Genomic DNA, 12,098 nt, shown 5'->3' on the forward strand with positions numbered 1-12,098 from the left:
AGCCTCAATTCTTCTTGGGTATGACACTAAAAGCTTGGCACACCTGTATTTGGGGAGTTTCTTCTCTGCAGATCCTCTCAAGCGCTGTCAGGTTGGATGGGGAGCGTCGCTGCACAGCTATTTTCAGGTCTCTCCAGAGATGTTCGATCTGGTTTAACTCCAGAGATGTTCGATCAGGTTTAAGTCCGGGCTCTGGCTGGGCCACTCAAGGACATTCAGAGACTTGTCCCCAAGGCACTCCTGTGCTGTCTTGGCTGTGTGCTTAGGGTCGTTGTCCTGTTGGAAGGTGAACCTTTGCCCCCAGTCTGAGGTTCTGAGCGCTCTGGAGCAAGTTTTCATCAAGGATCTCTGTACTTTTCTCCGTTCATCTTTCTCTCAAACCTGACTAGTCTCCCAGTCCCTGGCGCTGAAAAACATCCCCACAGCATGATGCTGCGACCACCATGCTTCACCGTAGGAATGGTGCCAGGTTTCTTCCAGACGTGACGCTTGGCTTTCAGGCCAAAGAGTTCAATCTTGGTTTCATCAGACCAGAGAATCTTGTTTCTCATGGTCTGAGAGTCCTTTAGGTGCCTTTTGGCAAACTCCAAGCAGGCTGTCATGTGCCTTTTACTGAGGATTGGTTCCGTCTGGCCATTCTACAATAAAGGCCTGATTGGTGGAGCGCTGCAGAAATTATTGTCCTTCTGGAAGGTTCTCCCATCTCCACAGAGGAACTCTGTAGCTCTGTCAGAGTGACCATCGGGTTCTTCGTCACCTCCCTGACCAAGGCCCTTCTCCCTTGATTGCTCAGTTTGGCCGGGCGGCCAGCTCTAGGAAGAATCTCTGTGGTTCCAAATTTCTTCCATTTAAGAATGATGGAGGCCACTGTGTTCTTGGGGACCTTCAATGCTGCAGACATTATTTGGTATCCTTCCCCAGATCTGTCCCTGTCTTGGAGCTCTACGGACAATTCCTTCGACCTCATGGCTTGGTTTTTGCTCTGACATGCATTGTCAGCTGTGGGACCTTATATAGACAGGTGTGTGCCTTTCCAAATCATGTCCAATCAATTGAATTTACCACAGGTGGACTCCAATCAAGTTGTAGAAACATCTCAAGGATGATACATGGAAACAGGATGCACCCGAGCTCAATTTCGAGTCTCATAGCAAAGGGTCTGAATACTTATGTAAATAAGATATTGTTGTATTTTTATTTTTTATAAATGTGCAAACATTTCTTAAAACCTTTTTTCGCTTTGTCATGATGGGGTATTGTGTGTAGATTGATGAGGAAAAACATTTATTTAATCAATTTTAGAATAAGGCTGTAACGTAAAAAAATGTGCTAAATGACAAAAATGTAAATGTAAATACCACTCACAGAATGGGACACAGATGTCTATTTCTCCCACAATGCAGAAACTCACTAGCTTTTTCCCAGATCTGTTTGTGCATCTGCCTACTACATTGTCATTTTCAAGCAATTTGCCATGACAATTCCATAAAGAGTTGGCAAGAGATCAGAAACAGACTGGCAACCAGGGTAGAAACTCACACCTGTATTGAATATTACCTGGTGTTTTGCTTTGCAGGGTTTGTCGAGAAGGAGATCAAAAAAGCCAACATCCCAACTGTGGATACTGGAGAAAACCCTGAAGTCCCCTTCCCTAGGGATATGATTGACCTGGAGGTATCTATCCCTGTTTAATACTGTATGTCAGTAATATGAAATTATGAATGTCATTGACATCAGCCCAAAGATAGCACAATTTCACAGATCATTTAATTACATTTACATTTACATTTACGTCATTTAGCAGACGCTCCTATCCAGAGCGACTTACAGTTAGTGAATACATATATATATTTTTTATACTGCCCCCCCGTGGGAATCAAACCCACAACCCTGGCGTTGCAAACGCCATGCTCTATCAACTGAGCTACATCCCTGCCGGCCATTCCCTCCCCTACCCTGGACGACGCTGGGCCAATTGTGCGCCGCCCATGAGTCTCGCGGTCGCGGCCGGCTGCGACAGAGCCTGGATTTAATCATCTCTTTCGCCTTACAATACTACTCCCCTTACGGAAAAACCACATGAATTTCATGTGATCACATGTGATCTTATGGGAAGTTAATGTGATAACATGTGATAACATTTAAAGCAACATGTGAAAACATGGGATTCTCCACATGTGACATTTTTGTGTAAGGGCCTACCTGACAGTGAAGTGGAACTGTGTAGCAGTTCACCTGCTCTAGCCAATACCTCTAAGACCCATGATGACACTTTACCGGACATTGGCCATAATTATAAGCTGTAGCTAGGACTCATGTTAGGCCCATGACTGCTTGTTATGGAGTTGAATAGGCTATCCCTTCAATAAAAATAAAAACACTAGAACGGGTATCCTCATTCAAATCAATGGGTCTGTAATGGGTGTATCGGCAGCCATTTTGAAAGTGTACCAATGGGAGTAAAGCAGGAAGTAAAGGCTATGTCCATTCTAGTGATTCTAATTCTATGACCCCTTCTACCATTTTCTAATCACGCCCCATCCCATCTAAAGCCCAATCTCATTGGTTGTCTCCGTTTGATTGACAGGCCACGTTTGAGAAGCTGGAGAACGAGCTGAAGGAGATCAATACCAACCAGGAAGCCCTGAAGAAGAACTTCCTGGAGCTGACTGAGCTCAAGCACATCCTGCGACGCACCCAGCAGTTCTTTGACGAGGTCAGCGAGTAGCTTCCCGCCAATATTTTGGGTGCGTTCCAGGCGGACTATATTGCAGATGCATGCCAGATCTCACAACGCCTGGATAGGTTTTTAACATATCAGCTACCCATATCAAATGATATAGCAATTTGATGACCGACTGCCCAGTCAATGACATGGCACACAACCATTGATTGATGCAATGCAACGTCTGCAATGTAGTTAGCCTGGAACGGAACCTCTGTTTTGCTCAATCCCAAAGGGACCCCTACCTCCACAGACACCAGGGTTTGGGGTCAATTTAATTCAGTCAATTCTGGAAATGAGAAAATGTGACCTAATTCCTAGTAGGATTACTCTCAAAGTAGTAATTACTAACTACACTACATGATCAAAGGTATGTGGACACCTGCTCGTCGAACATCTCATTCCAAAATCATGGGCATTAATATGGAGTTGATCCCCCCTTTGCTGCTATAACAGCCTCCACTCTTCTGGGAAGGCTTTCCACTAGATGTTGGAACATTGCTGCGTGGACTTGCTTCCATTTAGCTACAAGAGCTTTAGTGTGGTCGGGCACTGATGTTGGGCGATTAGGCCTGGCTCGCAGTCGGCGTTCCAATTCATTCCAAAGGTGTTCGATGGGGTTGAGGTCAGGGCTCTGTGCAGGCCAGTCAAGTTCTTCCACACCGATCTCGACAAATCATTTCTGTATGTACCTCGCTTTGTGCACGGGTGCATTGTCATGCTGAAACAGGAAAGGGCCTTCCCCAAATTGTTGCCACAAAGTTGGAAGCACAGAATCGTCTAGAATGTCATTGTATGCAGTAGCATTAAGGTTTCCCTTTACTAAGGGGCCTGTACCATGAAAAACAGCCCCAGACCATTATTCCTCCTCCACCAAACTTGACAGTTGGCATTATGCATTCAGGCAGGTAGCGTTCTCCTGGCATCCGCCAATCCCAGATTCATCCGTCAAGACTGCCAGATGGTGAAACGTGATTCATCCGTCCAGAGAACGCATTTCCACTACTCAAGGGTCCAATGGCGGCGAGCTTTACACCACTCCAGCCTACGCTTGGCATTGCGCATGGTGATCTTAGGCTTGTGTGCGACTGCTCGGCCATGGAAACCTATTTCATGAAGCTTCCGATGAACAGTTAAGTGCTGACATTGCTTCCAGAGGCAGTTTGTAACTCGGTAGTGAGTGTTGCAACTGAAGACAGACGATTTTTGCGCGCTTCAGCACTCGGCGGTCCCGTTCTGTGAGCTTGTGTGGCCTACCACTTCGCGGCTGAGCTGTTGTTGCTCCTAGATGTTTCCACTTCACAATAACAGCACTTACAGTTGACTGGGGCAGCTCTAGCAGGGCAGAAATTTGACGAACTGACTTGTTGGAAAGGTGGCATCCTATGACAGTGCCACTTTGAAAGTCACTGAGCTCTTCAGTAAGGTCATTCTACTGCCAATGTTTGTCTATGGACATTGCATGGCTGTGTGCTTGATTTTATACACCTGTCAGCAACTGGTGTGGCTGAAATAGCCGAATCCAATAATTTGAAGGGGTGTCCACATACTTTTGTATATATAGTGAATCTTAACCATGTTGTTGCTGGTTTGTGACTCCAGACTAAATTGCATCTTCCTCCTATCTCCATCATCATCATCTTCCTTACGTTCCACAGATGGAGGACCCCGCCCTGATGGAAGAGTCGTCAGCCCTAATGGAGGGTAACGAGGGGGGCCGGGGAGCACCGCTCCGACTGGGGTGAGACGCACACACACACACACACACACACACACACACACACACACACACTGTACAGCAGTTTTCCCAAAGAAACGTCCAAGCCCTCGGGCACTGAAATTGTCAATTGAAACCCATAGAAACCAACGTTTTTTAGGCTTGGGTCTAACAGAGTTAGGTGGCTCGCCCTTCTTGAACAATGGTAACGGAAACTCTGGTGTGCTAGGAGATGTACTTCTAACATACAGTACATTAGAGTACGCCCTATAGGGCACTTGAGCTGTACATTGAATGTAATCAACTGTACAATACACACGCCATTGAATGCTGTAATATTATTTTGTAGCCCAAGGAAACATTTATTCTAGCTGTGGTGGGGATCATTTAACTCATGGATGTCCAAGTCACCCCTTTTTGGCCTATAGGCATATACAGGCAATTTAAATGAAAGATGGTAGTGGATGGTGTATTAAAAAACTTCTGGCCTCTTAATGGGATTGATTTAAATTAACTTTGAGCCAGGCATTGATCCATGCTTGATAATGTCAGGGCTGTGTGTGTGTGTGTCAGTAGGTCAATGGCAGCATATTAAGCTGCCACACCGACAAAGCAGGGAGATTGACACTCATTATGACATATAGTCACAGTGACAGAACAGCAAACAACTTCAAATCAAATCAAATTGTATTGGTCACATACACGTGTTTAGCAGATGTTATTGCGGGTGTAGCGAAATGCTTGTGCTTCTAGCTCCGACAGTGCAGTAATATCTAACAAGTAATATCTAACAATTTCACAACATATACCCAATACACACAAATCTAAGTAAGGAATGAATTAAGAATATATACATAGATGGACGAGCGATGTCAGAGCGACATGGACTAAGATACAGTAGAATAATATAGAATACAGTATATACATATGAGATGAGTAATGCAAGATATGTAAACATTATTAAAGTGGCTAGTGTTCCATCCGTCAACACATTTGTTTTGCACTGTTCCCATTAGCGCCCATTGCGTCTATTAGCCATTGATGTAGTGGGGTTAAGGGGGATGTATGTTATTAGGCTATCCCAGATCAGTTTGTTCTGTAACAACTCATATGGTTGTTGTTATGCCAAAAGGACAAACAGATCTGGGACCAGGCACCTATGACAGGAAAAATGTTACATGTGACAACCCAGAGGGATCATGTACAGTGCATTTGATTGGCCAGACCCTGAAATATTTTAATTGGCCGAGCAGGTTTGTTGCCGGGGTGATCAGCCGGGAGAGGCTCCCTACCTTTGAGAGGATGCTGTGGAGAGTGTGCCGCGGCAACGTCTTTTTACGTCAGGCAGAAATCGAGGACCCCCTAGAGGACCCCACCACGGTCTGTCATTTATGTTTTTTATATCTTACTTCATATTTAATACATTTATTTTGTTTTTGTTTTGTGTTTTGTCTTGTAAGTTTGTTCTTATTCTCTACTGTCTTTCGATTCTTTGTTTATGTATTTAAAAAAATATATATATTATGTATACACACCTGTCTGTGATCTGAGCGCCTAACAGGAAAAAAATGATAAACTATAAAAAAGCTGGTTACATTTTTTTTTCTTTTTTTTCTTTGACACACCAATAAAGACGAGAAATATGGAAACGTATACACACCCAAGTTTGTGCAACCAAACACCCAATGAGCCAGGACAACAACAACAAAAAGGAAATCTGCGTTGTTCAATCATTTGTTCCAACGACAGTCACTGCTTGAATGGTGAGATGATTTACTATTTCTCTCTTACAGGGCGACCAAGTCCACAAGTCAGTCTTCATCATCTTTTTCCAAGGCGATCAGCTGAAGAACAGAGTCAAGAAGATATGTGAGGGGTATGTCACCACCACTAGTCAGTTCCCAGTTCCTCCATTCATTTAGCATTTGAGTGCTGTCAGAAATTTGGATATATGATTTCCCGACTCGGAAATAACCACTAGAACAACCCTTTAAGTCGGGAAACTTGGGCCAGAATGATGATACCCGAGTTTATGAGTTGTGATGTTTCATTATCTGATCACGGAACATTGATTTAAATGGGAATATCTGTTCTAGTCATTATAATTATATGGTTACCCTCAGTATGTGAACTGTTGGTTGTGTGTTCCAGGTTCCGGGCCTCCCTCTACCCCTGCCCCGAGACTCCCCAGGAGAGGAAGGAGATGGCCGCGGGGGTCAACACCCGTATTGACGACCTCCAGATGGTATGCAAGACAATGAACACAGTAAAATAGTGTCACTTAACAATTTACTGCAGTGGGCAAAATCAGGGACACACAGTGTTTCTTGGTAGTCAAACAAATCTACTTTGAAACAAAGGTATACACCTCACACACATGGTTATGGGCTTAATAAAAAGAAGACACCAGTACCATGTCAGATATAGTGTTGAAATGTATTCCATTTTGGGTTTGCATGCCGATATTATACTTTATGTACATCACACAAGACTGAAAAATAACAAAATTGTTTGACATAGAAACACCAAATTTTCAGCGTTACATTTTTTTAATGTTTATTAATTGCGAAATGATTAAGCATATTAATAACATTCCACCCATGAGGCCACTAGAGGGCGATTTGGTCCTTTAACTGCAAGTACTACAGGAGGAGTTGTGACTCTGATGCAATCCTAATATGGACACCGTACCTAGGGGTAGGCAACTAGATTCAGCCGGGGGACGATTTTTGGATGAGCTGATGGTTGGGGGCTGCAACATAACAATAATTTCAAACCTTAATTACGTTGAGACACGATTACATATCAATTTTTTTATTCGTGGGAATATTTGGGAACAGAGTTCCTAAATTAAACTTATTTTTAGCTGGTGATTTTACCGTTTTCTTTTACACAAAACTAAAATCAAAATCAACAGGCGTCCCGTGGGCCGTCTGTTGCCAACCCCTGCCGTACACATAGACCAAATAAGTGCCACCTACTGTAGATTTTCATATGGTCGAGCTGAGTAAAAACACCCAAAGCTTGTGATCTCCTTGAGCCTGTATGGCTACTAAACTTTCTGTATTCATGCAATCAACAACAATACATCATTGTCTGACAGAAAACAACAAAATATATATATTGCACTGACCTGGGCCTTGACCTGAAACACACGTCCTTCGAAAGTTCAGGTGTAGTGGGTGTCTCAAGTCAGACATTTCTGATGTAACCCTTCTCCTTTCAACTTGAAGTTAGAAAGTTGAAGTTAGAAAGTTCATACAATTTCTATTTGGCATGCAACAGCCTAAACAAGTAATCATATACAGTATCCTCATATGAGAAATTCCCCATTTTAGACGTCGGTCCTCTGTGTATGATGACATCTACCTGAATGATTTATGGTTTTAGTCATTAACATAGACATTACAGACATATTTTTTAAAGAATACTAAAGATACACAAATGTACACTAATAAAATAAAAAAGTCTGTGTGTGCATCTTTCAGTTACACGTAGATGTCAGTACACAAAAAAATTTGGAATAGAGCTAAGCACAGGTAAAATCAAATCAAATCAAATTGTATTTGTCACATGCGGCGAATACAACAGGTGATATGCTTAGTTACAAGCCTTTAACCAACAATGCAGTTCAAGAAATAGAGTTAAGAAAATATTTACTAAATAAACTAAAGTAAAAAATAAAATAAAAAGTAACACAATAAAATAACAACAACGAGGCTATATACAGGGGGTACCGGTACCGAGTCAATGTGCGGGGGTACAGGTTAGTTGAGGTAATTTGTACATGTAGATAGGGTTAAATTGACTATGCATAGATAATAAACAGTGAGTAGATAGTCCGGGTGGCCATTAATTGTTCAACTGTCTTATGGCTTGGGGGTAGAAGCTATTAAGGAGCCTTTTGGACCTAGACTTGGCGCTCCGGTACCGCTTTCCGTGCGGTAGCAGAGAGAACAGTCTATGACTTGGGTGACTGGAGTCTTTGACAATTTTTTGGGCCTTCCTCTGACACCGCCTGGTATATAGGTCCTGGATTGTCTCATGGCTTGGAGGTAGAAGCTGTTAAGGAGCCTTTTGGACCTAGACTTGGCGCTCCGGTACCGCTTTCCGTGCGGTAGCAGAGAGAACAGTCTATGACTTGGGTGACTGGAGTCTTTGACCATTTTTTGGGCCTTCCTCTGACACCGCCTGGTATATAGGTCCTGGATGGCAGGAAGCTTGGCCCCAGTGATGCAGTGGGCCGTACGCACTACCCTCTGTAGTGCCTTACGATCTCATGCCGAGCAGTTGCCATACAAGGCGGTGATGCAACCGGTCAGGATGCTCTCGATGGTGCAGCTGTAAAACATTTTGAGGATCTGGGGACTCATGCCAAATCTTTTCAGTCTCCTGAGGGGGAAAAGGTGTTGTCGTGCCCTCTTCACAACTGTCTTGGTGTGTTTGTACACCAAGGAACTTGAAACTCTCGACCTGCTCCACTACAGCCCTGTCAATGTTAATGCGGGCCTGTTCGGCCCTCCTTTTCCTGTAGTCCACGATCATCTCCTTTGTCTTGCTCACATTGAAGGAGAGGTTGTTGACCTGGCACCACACTGTCAGTCTCTGACCTCCTCCCTATAGGCTGTCTCATCGTTGTCGGTGATCAGGCTTACCGCTGTTGTGTCGTCAGCAAACTTAATGATGGTGATGGAGTAGTGCTTGGCCACGCAGTCGTGGGTGAACAGGGAGTACAGGAGGGGACTAAGCACGCACCCCTGAGGGGCCCCAGTGTTGAGGATCAGCGTGGCAGAACGGTTGTTGCCTACCCTTTCCACCTGGGGGCGGACCATCAGGAAGTCCTGGATCCAGTTGCAGAGGGAAGTGTTTAGTCCCAGGGTCCTTAGCTTAGTGAAAAGCTTTGTGGGCACTATGATGTTGAACGCTGAGCTGTAGTCAAATGAACAGCATTCTCACTTAATTGTTCCTTTTGTCCAGGGGGGAAAGGGCAGTGTTGAGTGCGATTGAGATTGTGTCATCTGTGGATCTGTTGGGGCAGTATGCGAATTGGAGTGGGTCCAGGGTTTCTGGGATAATGGTGTTGATGTGAGCCACAACCAGCCTCTCAAAGCACTTCATGGCTACTGACGTGAGTGCTACGGGGCGGTAGTCATTTAGGCAGGTTACCTTCACTTTCTTGGGCACAGGGACTATGGTGGTCTGCTTGAAACATGTAGGTATTACAGACTTGGTCAGGGAGAGGTTGAAAATGTCAGTGAAGACACTTGCCAGTTGGTCCGCGCTTGCTCTGAGTGCACGTCCTGTTTGATGGTTCGTCTGAGGGCATAGCGGGATTTCTTATAAGCGTCCGGATTAGTGTCCCGCTCCTTGAAAGCGGCAGCTCTAGTCTTTAGCTCGGTGCGGATGTTGCCTGTAATCCATGGCTTCTGGTTGGGATATGTACGCACGGTCACTGTGGGGACGACGTTGTCGATGCACTTATTGATGAAGCCGGGACTGAGGTGGTATACTCCTCAATGCCATTGGATGAATCCTGGAACATATTCTAGTTTGTGCTAGCAAAACAGTCCTGTAGCGTAGCATCCGTGTCATCTTGACCACTTCCGTATTGAGCGAGTCATTGGTACTTCCTACTTTAGTTTTTGCTTGTAAGCAGGAATCAGGAGGATAGAATTATGGTCAGATTTGCCAAGTGGAGGGCGAGGGAGAGCTTTGTATGCGTCTCTGTGTGTGGAGTAAAGATGGTCTAGAGTTTTTTTCCTCTGGTTGCACATGTGACATGCTGGTAGATATTAGGTCAAACGGATTAAAGTCCCCGGCCACTAGGAGTGCCGCTTCTGGATGAGAATTTTCTACGAATAATATAGATGAAAACTCTCTTGGTAGATAGTGTGGTAGAAGAAAACCTGGTTCAGTCTGCTTGCCAACAGACACCTTTCTGCAGGACAATAACCTAAAACACAAGGTCAAATATACACTGGAGTTGCTTACCATGACGACATTGAATGTTCCTGAGTGGCCTAGTTACAGTTTTGACTTAAATCTGCTTGAAAATCTATGGCAAGACTTGAAAATTGCTGTCTAGCAATTATCAACAACCAACTTGATAACGCTTGAAGAATTAAAAAAAGTATAATGTGCAAAAAATTGCTAACATTTCTAAAAATAGGTTTTCACTTTGTCATTATGGGGTATTGTGTCGAGATGGGTGAGAAAAACTATCGATTTAATCCATTTTGAATTCAGGCTGTAACACAACAGAATGTGGAATAAGTCAAGGAGTATGAATACTTTCTGAAGGCACTGTATGAGATGGATTGGAGTTCCATGCAATCAGGGCCCATGAACAGCTAACCATACACTGTGTGTGTCCCAAATGGTACACTATTCCCTATTTAGTGCACTACTTTTGACAAAGGCCCAATAGGGTGCCATTTGGGACGCATCCACTGTGTTCGCTGGTAAGGGAGGGGCAATCATTGTACTCTCTACCTAACCAAACATCTCAATGGTGGCGTTCCTGCCTGACTACATTGCAGATGCCTGCCAGATCTCTCAATGCTTGGATAGACGCTTACACATCAAATAACCACATCATATAATATAGCAATCTGATTCCCGACTATGCAGTCGATGGTGTAGCGCATAATCATTGGTTGATGCGATGCAACGTCTTTCAGGTAGGAACGCAACCCTTCACTGTTGCCAGTGAGGGAGTTATCCAGTTACCCCTTGTTCCGTTCTCAGGCTTGCATTTGCCAATACATCATTCTTGTTACACAGGGCTTTTGTGTTTGTTTTGTGACAGTGTTGCATGCTAATCAACAACATATGCAATGTCAATCATAACTTGTCCCAGAAAGCACGACAGGATGTGTGTGCTTTTGTTAAACACTCCCTGGATACTGTTGGTTTAAGTCACAAAACGTTCTCGATGTGGGGATGTGCACATGTGCAGTATCTCAGTACTAGTCGGTAGAGGTATTTCGCCTTGTATAACAATAATTGTGTTGAACTCTATCCTTAAAAAAAAAGAATGTGGTTCTGCTTGAAAGGGAAAACCCTCTGTCCTCCTCTAACCCTGCCCTCCAGTGGAGTCACCGTGCACAAGCTTTAAATAATATATAAAAACATCATACTGGACGTGTCCGAAATCTGTCTTGCCTATTACTTACTAAAACTACATACTGTGTACTAATCGTACTACATACTATTTAGAACGTACTGTTTAGTCAAAATGAATGCAGTAAGCAACAAATATCAACATACTAGGCTCACCGTTCCTTAGAATGCGTCATCTAATGTGCAATTGCGTTGATTCCCGCAATTCGTTCATTTGGTTACAGCGCATCCCCTTGTCTCATTATCAGCTGACTATCAGCTGTTGTCAAACACACATGCCTGGAAAGACGATTCTGTTCCTCAAAAGATGAAAAGCCGAAGTGAGTATAACATCCTGGCATTTAAAGCATACTCTAATTTGGAAATTTCATATACTATAAAACTTTCTATTTTCGCATACCTAAAATGCCTACTATTTCGAACGCAATAATGGGTATTCGGACACGGCCTATATCTGAACCAACTGAGGCCTGAAGACTTGCGTTAGCTTCCCCGAGATAATACCTACTACCTAGGCTTAGCTAACACCATCAT

General features: G+C 43.8%; 1 protein-coding gene across 3 annotated transcripts in view; it reads left to right on the top strand.

Moving 5' to 3' along the window:
• LOC121559950 (V-type proton ATPase 116 kDa subunit a1) overlaps nt 1–12,098 on the top strand; it is a 32,517-nt gene that overhangs the window by 2,345 nt on the left and 18,074 nt on the right. For all 3 annotated transcript variants that reach the window (XM_041873016.2, XM_041873136.2, XM_041873087.2), the window contains exons 4-9: nt 1,577–1,674; nt 2,588–2,716; nt 4,384–4,466; nt 5,696–5,822; nt 6,236–6,318; nt 6,594–6,687. In XM_041873016.2, coding sequence (XP_041728950.1) covers nt 1,577–1,674; nt 2,588–2,716; nt 4,384–4,466; nt 5,696–5,822; nt 6,236–6,318; nt 6,594–6,687 — 614 coding nt within the window. The remainder of the gene's footprint in view (nt 1–1,576; nt 1,675–2,587; nt 2,717–4,383; nt 4,467–5,695; nt 5,823–6,235; nt 6,319–6,593; nt 6,688–12,098) is intronic.

The sequence above is a fragment of the Coregonus clupeaformis genome, chromosome 1, assembly GCF_020615455.1.
Source record: "Coregonus clupeaformis isolate EN_2021a chromosome 1, ASM2061545v1, whole genome shotgun sequence".
Taxonomy (NCBI): Eukaryota; Metazoa; Chordata; class Actinopteri; order Salmoniformes; family Salmonidae; genus Coregonus; species Coregonus clupeaformis.